This window comes from Columba livia, chromosome 1, assembly GCF_036013475.1.
Source record: "Columba livia isolate bColLiv1 breed racing homer chromosome 1, bColLiv1.pat.W.v2, whole genome shotgun sequence".
NCBI classification, from domain to species: domain Eukaryota; kingdom Metazoa; phylum Chordata; class Aves; order Columbiformes; family Columbidae; genus Columba; species Columba livia.
In genome coordinates this window covers 185491883-185507961 of record NC_088602.1, presented here as the reverse complement: position 1 = coordinate 185507961, position 16079 = coordinate 185491883, and the positions used below count along the sequence as shown (strand labels likewise).

At 41.9% G+C, this 16079-nt stretch overlaps 1 protein-coding gene across 3 annotated transcripts in view; it reads right to left on the bottom strand.

The window, feature by feature from the left end:
* Nucleotides 1-5466: 5466 nt before the first annotated feature.
* Nucleotides 5467-16079, bottom strand: part of ST7 (suppression of tumorigenicity 7) — a 151777-nt gene continuing 141164 nt past the window's right edge. For all 3 annotated transcript variants that reach the window (XM_005502949.4, XM_021288255.2, XM_065048795.1), the window contains exons 13-15: nucleotides 15399-15491; nucleotides 12219-12358; nucleotides 5467-5790 (exon numbers count right to left, since the gene is read on the bottom strand). In XM_005502949.4, coding sequence (XP_005503006.1) covers nucleotides 5695-5790; nucleotides 12219-12358; nucleotides 15399-15491 — 329 coding nt within the window. In that variant the 3' untranslated portion in view covers nucleotides 5467-5694. The remainder of the gene's footprint in view (nucleotides 5791-12218; nucleotides 12359-15398; nucleotides 15492-16079) is intronic.

The following is a 16079-nucleotide window of genomic DNA, read 5'->3' as shown; positions in this document are numbered from 1 at the left end:
GTTACGTCTTCTTGCTCCAGGCTTTCCCCTGGTTTCATGGGCCTGTGGTTCTTGAAGGCTGGTCTTAACAGCACAATGATGGCATGGAGGACCTTCAATGATGGCATGGAGGACCTTGGCCTTTCCAGTGTCCTTTGTTACCAGATCCCCTGCCCAGTTCAGCCACAAGCCCACCAAATGTGCACAGTGGGCTAAACTTCACACTCTGTACAAATGCCACGTTAACAAGCTGCAATGCAATCCTCCCACCAAACCTGCTTCACCAGAGGAAAAACAGTTTTTTGCAACACAACAAATGTGTAACCACTGAGCTGGACAATTATTTGATTACATGTTTTTCTCTATTTATGATTTTTTTATTATATATTTTTTTAAAGAGCTCAAGGTAGGCTTCTTACAGCTGTAAGCATTTCTGCTGCCTCTTCCATGAAGAAAGCACTCCCAGGAGCTTTTGCTGTTTCCTAGTGGGAAAAGACATTGAGAGACATAAATACTGCTAGGAAAGACACCTCCTTCAGCTAATCAAATAAAGAAAAAAAGGGAGTGGAAAAAAAAAGAAGGAACAGAAATCAGGCAAGGAAAATTAAATAATCCTATACTTTCTTCTGTGGAATAAATTTATTAATGTATTTAGTCATGAAGAGGAAACAGCTGTCCCTTGGTAGACACTCTAGTGTCAGAACAATGTTAGATGAGGTAAAAGGTTGTAGGAATTTTTTTAAACTATGCAGTCCAATTTTCTTGAGGGAGTTCCCTTTAATTTGCTGCATGAAATCAGAATCTAGCAGCACTCTGAAACGCTGTTAGCCTGCCAAGCTTTCTGGGAAGGCTCCCTCCCCACTACTTTATTTTTTAATGAACTTTACCCTAAAAAGTGTGTTGAGCTGTTTTAGGGGAAGTCTCATGAAAAAAAAAAGTGTACTTTTCTTTTACCAAATGGAAGATGGGGAATGACTTTTAGGAATGATGGCATATGTTAAGGCATTGCAGCTTGAGATATTGTTGTATTGCTTTTTTTTCCCTGCAAAAATATCTAAACCAAATTTGTGCATCTCACCCTCACTTCCCACCCTTGTGTAACCTCCTTCACAGACGTGAATTGGAAATAGAAAGCCTCGTATCTGGTGCTGTGCTGCACAGCTGCTGCATGGCATCCAGCCTGGGTGCCCAAATCACACCTGGATGCCCAACTCACACCTGCATTGGGCCGGCAGCTGGCAGTCCCTGCCCACAGGCTTCGTGCCCAGCCTCTCACGGGACTTGGCATATGGTGGCAAAGGGGAAATTAATGTTTTACTGTGGGTTAGTGAAGATCTGGGACTGGGGAGGGTGCTTTTGACAGGAAAAAATTGCTTTTAATCCAGTGTGGCAGCACAAACCACACCAACGCTTGATTGTTTCTATGGGTTTTGCCCTGCACTCTTAGGAAGGGCTTCAGCCTTCATGTGAATGTGATCATGGATGATTTTGGTTGGAAGAGATCCTCAAGATCACTGAGTCCAAGCATAACCTAACTCCAGCACTAAACCATGTCCCTAAGAACCTCATCTAAATGCCTTTAAAACTCCAGGGATGGTGACTCCACCACTTCCCTGGGCAGCCTGTTCCAACACCTGACAACCCTTTCCATGAAGAATTTTTTCCTAATATCCAATCTAAACCTCCCCTGGCACAACTTGAGGCCGTTTTCTCTTGTACAATCACTTGCTATTTGGGAGAAGAGACCAACACCCTCCATGCTACAACCTTCTTTCAGGTAGTTGCAGACAGTGATCAGGTCTCCCCTTATCCTACATTTCTCCAGGCTAAAGAGACCCTGATCCCTCAGCCGCTCCTCATCAGACTTATTCTCCAGACCCCTCACCAGCTTCGTCGCCCTTCTCTGAACTCTCTCCAGTACCTCAGTGTCCTTCTTGTAAGTGAGGGGCCCAACACTGAGCACAGTATTCAAGGTGGGGCCTCACCAGTGCAGAGTACAGGGGGACAATCACTGCCCTAGTCCTGCTGGCCACACTATTCCTGACACAAGCCAGGATGCTGTTGGCCTTCTTGGCCACCTGGGCACACTGCTGGCTCATGTTCAGCTGGCTGTTGACCAACACCCTCAGGTCCTTTTCCACCAGGCAGATTTCCAGCCACTCTTCCCTGAGCCTGTAGCGCTGCCTGGGGTTGTTGTGACCCAAGTGCAGGACCTGGCACTTGGCCTTGTTGAACCTCATACCATTGGCCTCAGCACAACGATCCAGCTTGTCCAGATCCTTCTGCATGGACTTCCTGCTCTCCAGCAGATGGCCATCTGTGAGGGCAGAAGTGGTTTTGTGGTCACATATAGGAGCCTGCAGGTTTCTCCTGCCACTTCAAATGATGCAAATGAACTTATATTATTATCTGAAAGCCAGCAGCAGTTCATCGGTTGTAGTCGCAAACATGGTTGTTCTTTATTTTGTGTAACAGTTCATTTACCTGATTAGATGGATGTGACTTCATAACGTAAGATCTCCTGTGTGAAGGAAGCAAACATATGCGTATCAATACATTGACTGCTCCTCCTCTGTTGTTCCAGGGGCACCTCTCTCTGCTCCCTCAGTGTTGGGAGCCAGGCAAGAGCCCCACAGGACACTGAGCAGCACAGGGCCAGGGGCCACCTTGCACCCTTACATAGAGCCACTGAGGGTTTCCAGCCTTCTTGCAGTGACAGCCATGGTGGTGACAGCCACCGCAGGTGTGAGTGGTGCCATGTGTGCAAGGGGTGCAGCTGCCTTTGGATGTTTTCCTTCTGCAGGTGTTTGCCACACAGGAAACATCCTGGTACTTTTCCTCCTTTCTATTGGGGTTAGGACTATGCTAGCCCCCTGAAAAAATCAGCGTCTGTTTATTTGCCGTTCACAGCAAACAATTAACAACCAGAGTCAAGAGCTGCCTGCCCGAGGTGCAGCACTCGCCCTCTGCGCAGGGCCCTCACCTTGGAGTAGCTGCAAATCTGCCCAGAGGGAAGGCCAGGGGGGTGGCAGCTTGACTGACCTGACACACCTGAGGTCTCTCCTCTGTTGTTCCCGGCAGCTTACAGCGTAAAGAGAGAGCGTGCAGCCAAATTGTACTAGATTGGCTTTAAATTAAAAAAAATGGAACTGTGAATATTTCCAGTTTAAAAATGCTCCCATCCATAAATCTGCAAACTGAGGATTTGGATGAGTTACTATCTGAACCAAATTTCCAGAAGGCTCGTCTCCATGCTAAGCCAGAACCGTTCCATCATTATAATCAGGGGCTGTGTTCGCCCTTTGATCTAAGCCATGCTGAACTTCACAGGAGACACGTCTGAGGCAGAAAAGCCGAAGGCAACAAACTCTGCCCGATGAAAAAGAAAATCCTTTTGTCTGACTGTCCTAGTCTCCCAGATACCTAGAATTATAATTAAAGCTAAAGAGATAATTTCTAGATAAAATCCAAGGCTCATTACTGCTTATAAGGGAGATGGATACTAGAAATAGTAGAAAGAGAATTGTATAAAGATATTTTTGAGTTCCTAAAAGTTCTCCATAGTTCAAGAAAAGGATCTGATTCTTCCAGGAATAAAGCATTCCTTTTTATCAAATTATTACAGATAACAATTCCCATACAGACCGTAATTCATATTATGTCTTATTCTAATGGAAGATATACAGATACACAAACACATTTACATATTAGGACTGTTAATCACAGCAATTTGCTCTTTTGAGCTGTAGGGTACACATAAGTGAGCTTTGAAAGGTTTTTGAGGTGGCTGGGAGTAAGTGACACAAAACAGCACAGCTATGCCTGAGTCTTCTGATTTTCACCAGCCCTAAATAATTCTGGCAGTGCCGTTGTGAGGCAAACAAATGAATACAATTATCCCCAGGTTTACACTTAGAGATATACAGGAGCACCTGCTGTAAAGGTGTTCTTTGTGGCTGTTCTTGCAACTCAGATAAAAAGCCAAGAACACAAATATTGGCCCATTTCACACTTCCACATGCTATCCACTGGCAATCCGCTACCTCTGATCTCATGCCACTTCCCACATGAAATGCAAGGTGTACTAATGTCAACATTACAGGGAATGATTTTGCAGGAATGATGGCCAGAGGTAAAAAACCTGCATGGGAATCCCCAGCAGCAACACCCCTCACCAGTTTTAACATATGGCCCTGGGGCTCTCTGATCTTCTGTGTCCTCCCTCAGGTTTCCTTCTTACAATTGATTTTTCCTGGTGCAGGGCTGCCATTCTTCTCAGAGCTCAGCAGTGTTTGCTTTAAAGCAGCACCATTGCTTCTTTGACAAAAATCTTTCTTCTAGATAGACTAGCATATCTGTGATCAAGGGGGCAAAAAAGAATGTAATGCACCTCCTGCTAAGAAGCACTTCCCTTTTGTACCAGCTCCAATAATGACAGTTTTGTCTTTGCCCACTCATTTCCTCACTGATAAACAAACTTATCTGCTGCTGCTCACAGTCCCTCAGGATGCTCAGCATTTTTAGAAGAATTGCAAAGTTGAACTGGCAACGTGGCATTTTTGATGTGCTGCATTGGGTTTATGCTTCCTTGTTCGTGAGAGGAGTTAAAAAATTATCCTTAAGGCATCTGTAAGGATGCACTTTCAATTCTTGTCAGTCAGAACTATTTGCTTCAACTTTCAGACCAAATTCTTGATCTTAGGACAGGTCTCGTGCATTAGCAAAGGTGTCTGCAGGAAGTTGTAAAAGAAAACTTTGCCGAAACCTTTCACAGCCCAAGGATAAGGCTTCCTGAGGTAAGCACTAATGACGAAACACCAACCTCTCTATTAATTGTGCGTGAACTAACACCAATTTTGCTAATGGGCTTCTGGTCTCAAGCAAGGGTTTATAGTGCTCATGTTTAATCTATGCAGGAGAAAGCTCCTGCTTTTTTATGCTTGAAAAGTACTAGTAATGCAACAAAAAACTCAGCAAGAAATCCATAAAGACATGAATGCAATGATCACTCACTAGAGCTAAATTTGTCTTCAGTTCTCTGACATGACTTACGCTTTGTTCTGCAGACAGAGAACAAAGCATGGAGCTTTTGGAGGTACTTGAAATTACAGCGGTGTGAAGAAAATCTGTGAAGTACATGGACTTTTTAAAAATTCAAATGAGGATAAAAAACACCTCTGTGCAGGGATGAAAATCAGAAGCCCAATGTGCCATCCAAACTGCCTGGAGAGCCTAAAGCTGCTTTAAGCAAGCGCTTTAACTGCCCAGAAGCCTCGTCTAGACTGTCTCTAGTGGTAAGGGCTTTCACCCTAATTGAACTCTGTAAGAAACAGCAGCAATACTATCGCTTAATTGTAAAGTTATTAGAGTTTTTCCAATAACTGAACGGAAAGCCAAGCCTTAGCTGTGGTGAAGCAGATACACCACACGTTTGAGAACACAAAGTTCAACCTCAGCTTTGAAGAAGAAGCCAAAAGACAGCAATGCTGCAATACACAAAAGTTTATTTTTAAGTTTTTCTTTTCTGAAGGCAAAATATAATAGAACCGAACATCAATGTATTTTGTACAACAAAACAGTTTTTATATGAGAACAGACAATCCATGAAGAGTTTTTAAGTCTTAGAACTGCTTCCCTTTTTTATCATGCTTTCTTGTGGTCAACAAAAAGTTGGCACAGAAGATGTCACGGCAGTCAGTCAGCAGGCGCGCTCCCTCAGATCCTCGTCAGCTGGTGCCACAGACTGGAGGGCAGGATACTTTCTACTTTTTCCATCACAAAATTTAAAGGGGCAAAGAGGGTGCTGAGAAACTGCAAAGGAATCAGATAGATACACATTCAGATCAAAATCCAAATCAACACACCTCAGGAGAAAGCTGTACAATAAGACAAGAAACTCTTGCTGCATTTCTCTGTAAAATCCTCCAGCGTGATAAAAATGACATAATCCACATATAAAGATTTTCTGCCAAATTCTGAGCCTTGAATATACACAGATTGCTGGACTTTGCAAGCAAGAGCCCCAGTTTTATGAAGATCGAAGTGATGAACTAAAAACGTCTTCACATGTCTCACATACTTGATTCAGGCTCATACTACAGCCACTAAAAGCTCAAACGAAAACCTACTGAAGGGCAAGAGGTTGCTTCCTAGGGGCAGAATCTGTCCAAACACACCCAAGAGATAGAAAGCGTGTCTTCAGATTCAGGTTTACAATGGTTCTGGGTTAGCTATAGATCTGCTGTACACACTGAGGCATCACTAACTGGAATTTATCTTAACCTCCTCCCTCTATTACAAAACATATTTGGTAATGTTGAAAGAGGTTTCAATATATCAATGTTAGGTACGGCATATGTGACAAAAATCAAGCAAACAGAGAACATTTTATCACAGGAAAAAAACACTGCCAGCTACAAATTCAGAACTCAGGCACTCAAAGCACTCCCAAAATTTTGGGAAATATATATTATATTAGCTGTGCTTCACATTACTTGCAACGCAACTGCACACATTACATACGGCTATGTTGGGGCCCTATCCGTGTATGAGAGAGTACAGTAATATGCAGAGTCAGCCACCTCAGGACTGTGAACCCTGTGGCTTCTAACCATTTAGGCTGATGTGACTTTGCTAAAAATAAACAGCTCTGGAACCGATCAGCAAAGAGCTGTGAGAGGTTCGTGTTTCAGTTATTGCTCTGCAGTCAGCACAAACGCATAAACTCTACTTACTGCATTGATGTGTATATTAAGTCTGCTTGGTAGGTTAGTATTAAAGCAAATCTAGTGCTGGATGTGTTCTTTTTTTTTGTCCAAAAGAACTTTCTCCTGACAAAAGAGAACATCAGACTTCATATATAAGCCCACCTACATCCCTTTTCACATTCTGGATTTGTTCCACTTAAAGGATGCAGACATGGGGGTCTGCTCCCCCTGGAGTCACTGGAGAGAACTAAACACTTCCAGAGAGAAATTCTACCCATCCCAGGACCAGAACTTCTCTTTGGAACCAGCTCTTCCCCCTCTGCCCCCAGCTGCACAGGCAGATGGGTGGTTGGGCTCTGTCTTCTCCCGTAAAGCACAGCGCAGGGTGCCAACCTAACCCAGCCACGCTCCTGAGCTGCCCACACAGCTCCTGGCACAGTTCTGGCCACTTGTCCTCACCAAAGCCCAGGCAGAGTGTGGGGACAGCACAGGGCAGGGACAGTTCCCAGCAGCCAGCGACAAACAGGGACATCCCACCTTTGAGGGGAGGAGAGGTTGGAGGTACAGATGTGAACTGTGATGTGGCACCTGCCTTTGGAGCCACAGAACAGATTTTACTACTTAATACAGATGTGCCCTTGATCTCTAATTTGGGCTCTCAAGGACCTAAAAAGGACCTAAAGTTAAGTAAAAAAAAAAAAAATCTTAAAAATTGCCACAAGTCTGGGTGCTGCTGAAACGCAGCTATATGTGGTACATGTATTTAAAATGTTTCAAAAGTTCGATATCCAGCAGCCAGAGATTATAACCATTTCATGGTATCAAGCAAGAAAATAGTTTCACAGTTTACCAGAATGGGCTCTGTGAAGAGTTTAACTGTAAAAATGTATGATGTTAGTGATGTTTGTGCTTTTTAAAGGCAATTGTAAGAATTCAAATGATTTTCTTCTTCTTGGACATGTTTGCACACAATATAGACACTGCATCACAGACAAGTTGTGCATCATGGGAAAACAAGGTAACATCAGCACTGGTAATGAGATTTTGTCATAAGCACAGGCTGAGGAATAAACAGCTTCTAACTGAAGCTGAACCGAGTACCTCCATTCTAGTGCTAAAGGCCAAGCTGCGTAACGTCAATTGCAGCTGAATTAATCTAACACTGACTTACCTAAGCTTAGAGTTTGCTATTGCTATTTCACGCAGCTTAGTCCAAGTGGACACACTCCTTCTGGTTAAGCTGAGAACTGTTTAGATAAAAATGTCCTTCTAATTTTGCCAAATGCAAAAGGCTCGCTAGAGGATATTTGCTGCTCTTTGAGTAGCACTTGATGTATGTGCTAAGCTTGCACCATCACATTTACTTGAATAAAACTCAGCTTTGTAATCAGTACAAATTACTTGTTAAATCAATGAAACAAGACTAATTTCCCTGACAGTAAGTTTTATTGCAATTCATAGGAATTTTGTTGCTGAAGTAGATGATTGTAGCCTATAACAAACTCAGTGAAGTATCTGTAGCTTAAAACAAGTTTTTCAACACCTGGAAAACTAGTTCGTTTACAAAATACATTTAAATTCCTGGTTTCACTGATGTCTAAGCAAAACCTCTGCTGAGATCAAAGGTTCAAGATGCCACCTCCTCTCTTGTACAAGTCCATGTAAACAGCATCTGTGCCCTTGGAAAGCACGTGGTGCTCCTGGCCTCAGACACCACTGCCAGATGCCTGCCCGGCTTGTTTGCTCCATGGTAGCACCTGGGAGGGCGCAGTTTGCATCACACATTGTGGGTTTGTTTTAGTTTTTCTTTTTCAATTTTTTTGCCTTTCCTTTTGACACTGATTGTTTTGTTCCACACTGAACAGAAAAACCAGCACCAGCAGTAGAGTAAAAATTCAGGGTGACAGAACTGGTGATGGGAGACGTGTAAAAAAGTTTGCTATTATTATTTTGTATTTTACAAGAACCTGGCTATTTCAAAGCTGGCAGAAGCAGCGTTCTGAGAGCACCTTCTGAACAGCGCCACTTGATTTAAACTGATATGCAGAAGTATCTTTTTAACTTTTCCACTGCATGGCTGGTGTTTGCACGGAGGAACTGACTATGTATTGCTCACTCCCTGTGATCTCATCTACATGTTCCCCACCTCAGCATCCGCAGAGGTCCAAGCAGACTCTACTTGCTGAACCAAGGTCTCATCCAACATAAGGGAAATACTGAAACAGACCATGTCAGTGATCTCAGGCAAACACAGAAATCAAATCAGAGAAAAACTAGTCCTCCTGAAGTTTCACTCATTTTAAAAAATTGCCTAGGCACTACACACTTAAACACAACTGTTGATTCTAATTATATAGTGACTCCCTTGTTCATACAACTCTCAGTTTTACTTAAGATACATTGATTTTCCAGGTATAGTTATATTTCTGCATGACAACGAAAGAAATTTAATAATACCTACACTGTGTTGACAATATTATCCAAGCCATGCAATCAGAAATCTGTTCTGCTTGTATTCATAACTCAAGTGACCTCCTGAAGTCTTGTCAGAGAGCCTATCAAAATTAAAACCACAAGCTATGAGCATGCTTGTGCCTAACTGAGTGAAAATGCTAAGATCTTCAGCTATTTTAAAGTTACTTATAGTCAGTCTGACAAAACAATCAAAGAAGAGCTGGATTCTTCCAGTTTCATTATGGGAATAGCCAAGCTTACTTCCAGGTACAACATCACAGAATTGGCTGGATGCAGTTGGGAATATCTAAACTTGCTACTGAACTGGCAGGCAGCCTTCAGAGCAGGTTCTGGCTCTAAAATATGGGTGCACTGATACAGTTTGGTGAATTCCATCCTGTGTTGAACCTCCCAGGACAGGAAGTAGCTTTGAGATACCTTTGACTTTTGCATCCAGTGGGGGAATGCAGGCTGCCCTAAGGATCTGTCCCAGTGGCACAGGCCACCTTTGGCAGTCCCACACGTGGAGGAGGCTCTCAGCACTCAAGGGCTTTTTCTGCCTTGAAGAACCCGGCGGTTAACGGGCTGTGGAAAAGGTGCAAGAAGATGCTACCTGGAGAACAGGTCAAAGCCAGTTCCCAATACCCAGTCATGCCAACCTACTCAGTTTTTTGCGAAATACAGTAAATATCAACTTGCAGTAACAAAAGCCTGGGCCATGATGGTGATATTACATCTGTGTGATGTTTCTGAGATTGGCGGGCATAAAAGAGAAGGAATAAATTTTGACCTATTAAAATTAAAGCCTGTGTTCACAGTTTCACAATGTAATATACCACATCACAATGCGCACCAACCATACAGGAATAGGTAATTCAGCGCACATAACCACAGCAACAGTCAGCACATTCATCTTTTTAGCTATTTATGAAATTAATTTTTTACAAAACCATCTTCCCTCAAACTGAAAGGCAGGAGCCAGGGCTGGCTAACCTCTTCTATTCTGTTCTGATACAGCTGCATTTCAAAGAGACATCTGCCATGATTTTCTTCAGTCTCATACACCTCAGCTACTTTTCCCAAAGACAACAAAATGAGGCTTCTGAATCAAAGCCCTTCTATGAGTTACTAAATGAATGTTACAGGCTTAAATTCTGTCCTTCCCATGCACAACAAATACTTAGCTGCTGCATGTAGTGGTTTATGAAGATTAAGATAAAGCTAAAAGAAATCACAACACACATTAACCAACGTGCTAACTGCATCTATACAGGCTCAGAGATCTTGAGTAATCTTGCCAACTTCATGCATGCAATGCAGCCCACATTTCAGTTCTGCTTCTCTGTGCTTATTTTACTAACTTTGGGCTTTACCTGCTCCGATGTGCAGAACTTAATAACCACATAAAGAGCCTTGGGGTGCCTATTCTGTTAAGACCAATGGCAGCTGCACTTACACAACAGCAAAATAGATCCCTCTGATCTGACTCTACTCCCCAAATGGCTTTGGAACCTGCAAGCTCCAAACCATGGAGAAACAATTACTAAAACACCACCAGTCTGATATTTCCATTTGATTGCACTCCATAACCAAAGCCAGCTGAGTTAAGCCCACACAAACATGCTACTACCAATTTTGTCCAATTCCAGCAGCTCACCACCTGTAGCAGGAGCATTAAGTATAACACCCCATTGTGCTGCCAGCTTGAGATATATTCTTTGTTCAGGATACAAGGCTGACAAGCAGAGGAACAAGGTTAAACAAGGACAGATTCCGGGTCATTAACTGTGAAGGTATCAGAAAACGACGGATTATATTGAAACAACCCCTGAAGAAGCGTTACCCATTTGAATGACTTAAGGAAAAAAAAAAAACCCAAAAAATGTTTTATAAAGAAGTTTAAGATCATATGCTCAAGTTAAACACTTATTGTCCACCAAATGCCTACATACGTGCTTGAGAAACAAGATAATTATATTTCAGGTACATTTTGGCACTTTTTGCTGATAGAAATGGTATCTTTTGCTACAGCTAATCTTATTTTCTGCCTTCTAGAGCTAATGAAAGAAAATTCTTGATGCAAGAACTGCTGAGGTACCAGACCTCTGTCACTCAAGCCTGGGTGGTAGAAGACCTGGTTCACCTACAAAGGGAGTCTCTCACCATTTGGAAAGGAGTTTGAGAAAGTACTTACAATCTGGAATCTGCCAAAGCCTTTCAGCTTTGCCTCCTCCACCCCACCCCTATTCCTCCCAGATCAAAAGCACCAAAGACACTAAACACAGGGCCAGGAGGCTGTTTTGGAAACACAAGACCTAAAAGTGACACAAATATATTTGTGGAAATATATTACAACAGAGGATATTCAGTATTTTTTGGAGAAGGAGGCAGTTTGTTTTTTTTTTTACTACCCTAGAACTTTTCTGCAAGTTTATTTTTCATATCCTAGCACACTGGAACAGTGATGCTCTTGGTTTTGCAAAGAAAAAAGTGTGTTTTAGCATCATTCATGGCCCTACCCCCTCATTCTCCAACATTTAGTAATATTTGGTGGATTAAAAAAGCAGAATTAGCAGAAACTTCCCTGGAGGTAGTTAAGAAAAGTTACGAGGGAAATGCTGACACTACTTCCTTCAGAGCAGTTTGGGGAAAGCACACAGAAATTTGCCCTGGTTCACTGTACACCCATTTCTGCTCATTAGTATGAGTTTCTATCGCACTGGAAAGCATGGCACAGCCATTATGGCTCTGCACAAAATAAGGGGTTCTGCAAACCAGTATTAGTTTATTTTATTGGATTATATATGAAAACACAGCATACTCTCTTCTCCATTTTTGGCAAGATCACAAGAGATCTAGGCTTACAAAAGAGTCATATAAACCAGAGAAGACAGAGAGTAGTGTGTTTTACTGATTAGCACCCTCAACAGTTGTTCAAACATCCCCCTGCTCAGACATCTCTTGATGTTTTATTTATACTACTGAGTATGCAGATATTTAATACCCAGCAATATTTAGCTCAGCTCTTCGTGCATCTGTGTCTTTATTTGCCAGAGAGCAGCAGCAGAGAATACTCACAGCTTTTGCAAAGACTCCCATGAGCTCTGGGAACTGATGTGTCAGGAGTGCCAGCATGGCTGTGAAAGAACAGAGTCCAGCAGTGAAGAGGATAAAGAAGGGAAGCTCCTTCTTGGGGTAAACTGAAACTTCATGAAATGCTGTAGAAGGAAAGACAAGAAGGGGAATGCATTATGCATAAAAAACTAACCCAACAAAACAACCAAAACCATACCAACATTATGTGGTCTAAACAGCCAGAGACACCCAAAAATGCTTTTGAAGGAAGAAACACATGGAAGGTCTGAAACATCTAAGGCCAACGTTGTAGCTGTTGGTTATCTCACTGCCAAATAATTCTCATCTAAAGGTCACATTTCTAGCTTAGTCTGGTCCTATGTTGAGGTTACTTTTGCCTTCCTTCTTTCAGCACTAACTATAATGCAGCTGTGTAACAACTAACCCCAGAAAACTAACCTACAAAGAAAACACCAGTTTTTTTGGACTGTCCACACAGCTGCATGTTTGCCAACGCTGATACACAGAGAGTACAGAAACAAGCACCCAGGAGCAGCAGTGAGGCCAGCCCTGCAGTACCGTGGTGCTGGACTTGTCTAAGAAGGCTGTATAACTACAGCCTTTGTAACAGTAAATTCTGAGGGTTTAATCTGCAGAACAAAGAACAGTTATCCTAAGAGTAGGACATATAAACACGTACTTTAAATTCAGATTTTCAGAATTCTGTGAATATCTACCACAATACAACAACTTTTTAAAGTGTTGAAACCTGAAATTTAAATTAATAGTGGATTTTGAAGGTGTTCTTTAGCATATACTAAAAGGAATCCAGAAATTTCCTTGACTCTGCTATGAAAAATCACTCACTGGGCCCTGGGAAAAGCAGCACTGAGAAAGCTAAAAGGGTCAGAAGAGGATAATGAGTGTTTTACTGGAAGAACATATCCCTTAAATTTTGACAGTGGCTCGGATTCAAGGTGAAAATTTGGCTGGGTTGGCAAAAGGTCTGGTGAACTCTCATCTGTCTGCTTCGCTTATTCAGCCCAGTCACAATAAATGCAAACTTTGAAATGTTTTTTCTCATGAAGGACCAGCCTCAAGGCTTTCTACATATTTCAAATCGTATGACTATTTATACACACAATCCACTACTGTCCCATTTTGCCTGCTTTATTTGCTTCAGTGACCAGCTCTCATCTCATCTCGCTTGCAGACAACATAAGCATTGGGGTAATCCAGCAACATGACAGGACAACAACCTTGAATGCGTTCATCTAGAGTCGAGTGGTTTCCAAAACCAACAGCATGAACTAATAAGAGTTTAAATTAAAATATTATAAACTAAAAAGATGTGTGATTTTCAGGTTTGCTAATTCATTCAAGTTAAAACGAAAAACACAGATAATTGGAAACTTCTCTTTGATTTAAATTAAATTTAGAGATTAGGAAATACCAGACCATGGACTTTGTAAGTCTAAGATTTCTTGTGTTCATTTTTTTGTACTTGCTTTTGACACAGGCTCCAACTTGTTGTTCCAGTATGTTACCCAGTCATGGCAAAAGTTTTGTGATTGATATTTTCAATTCAGATAGCCTGTCAGATCTTAGTGTTCTGATATAATTCCACCTGACCCTCCTTTAAAACACACGCAATTAAAGGGTGTGGACAGGTATGCAAAACCGCTTTAACTGACCTGTGTCTGTCACGGTATGTTAAACCCTTCCCTACTCAAACCCAAGAGATTTTGCAGTGAAAGGCATTTCCCAGAACTGCCAGAGCAGAACACGACTGTCTGCATATGCTGTTAAAGAGTCCCTGGCTTCTAACATTTTATAAGAATGATTAGTTTTACCTCTAAAAAGAGATCACTGAGCTATTCCGCATGACTCTGTCATTTCTAAATCTCGTGACGCTACACCCTCCCCAGCTCAGCATCCCTCTGAGTACAGCAAGCAGAGTGCTCTAAGAGGTGTTGTTGCAATTAGGGTGATTATAATAGGGTGGGGAGATACTGTCAGTTGCCAAAGATTTCTGTGTAATATCAGCGAGAATGTATTCTGAAGGACAGACTCACTAGTGGATTTTTGCTATATTATTCTCACCTAATGTTTACTCACATAGGCTTATACAAAGTGGCAATTCATTTTTCAGCCCAAAGCAGAGAGGTTCTGAACGAAAAACTATAAAGAGTGCAAATGCCCTCAAAATCAGCATTCACAGCAGAAGCAGGCTACGTTGTACTTCCTCCAGAACAGAATTCTCGTTATTCCTTCTTCAGGATAGAGAAGGTGAGAGAAGAGTCTTCTTCCTTGGATCAGTTTACCTCCTCTGCCCTGACCCTGCAAACCCCTCCGTACTTGTGTGTGTGTTGCACTTGTGCTCACACAAACTCCCACTGACTTCAGTGGGAAAACACATGGGAATGAAGTGTAACTGTTTGCAAGATCGGCTGCTTCAGCTCTTCCTCTGCGTTCTTGTGCTTCTCTGCATGCACCGCAAGTCCCATCAGCTTGGCCTGCACTGCTGCCCAAGGGCTGGATCTGCCTTTATATCTGTATCTTGCAGAGCACTGGAAACACTCTTGGCACTTTACTAGTACACACCATAAACATATATAATAAATGACTGAGGTAATTTCACATCAATCTCTTCATAACAGCACATGCACCATTACACAAAGAAAACCCTTTCTTGCTATTCAAGAATGCTTTTCAGAAAACGTCAGCATCACCTGTCAGAATAACAGCTGCGTTAATGATCCAGATGTCCTCAAACAGGTTTGATCTTGCCTTGGTATTTAAGTAGCTACTGTGTCTACAAAAGACTAACAAGGCCGCGCCACTATGCTTTTGGTTTGATGGGATGTTACCCTAGATGGAAGATCAGACATATTTTGCAGTGACTTGGCAAGAGAGAATAGCAAGATCTAACTGATTTATATTTCTTCAGTAATCTCTCTCCCTGTTCCTACACTGTCAACAACAACAAAGACAGCTAACCATCATGAACTGCGGCCAGGAGCTGCCTTTTAAACCATCAAGGGAGTGTCAGAGACTCACTGTCAACCCAATTATTCTAATAAAGTGTATTCAATTTAAAAGGCACCAGTGGAGAGCAGCGTGGCAAGACTCGGGTAAACAGTTCTTTGCTGTCACCAATAAGAAGAGAAAAGCTGAACGTACATGGTAGTAGTTCTCTGTCTGCAGTTTCTGTACAAATAGGGTAAGGGTAGAAAAGATGTCCTTTTTCCAGTGGATAGGGGATCATTCTGAAAGCTGAAAAGAAAATGACACCATGTACAAATTACTGTGAATGTGGTAGTCAGTGGACATACGTAACTGTATTTACAATTTTGCAAAACAAACATAGACAAAACATAACATTTATATTTGGTTGCAAACAGCATATAAATTGCTTTATGAAATGCCAAAATATAAATCTAGACTTAGCTTTTAATCCTGTAAACCTGCATGTTTATTTTTATTCCTGGGAGCTTCATGAGCATCGAGTGAGACCACATTGCAAGTAAACGTTTGTGTGATCAGAGCTTATTGGACTTACAATTCCACAGACAATTTTACACGTTTTGTCTTAAGTTTTAAAATTTAGTTTTAAAATTTCGAGGGGAAGAAGTGTATCTGATATAACAGGTATAGCCTACAAAAACGAGCAGAGAAGCTTGTGAATTCAGGTCAATACTTGCAATCTCTGTGCATCAAGCATAATGGAAGTTTGTGGTTTTTTTCCCATCACACTCCAGCAAACCAGGTAACACTGATGACTCAAGCCCAGAGAAGCAGTTTTCCAACACAGTCATGTTTTCATTTTATACTTGGCAATGAAAGATTAATACTGAATTATTA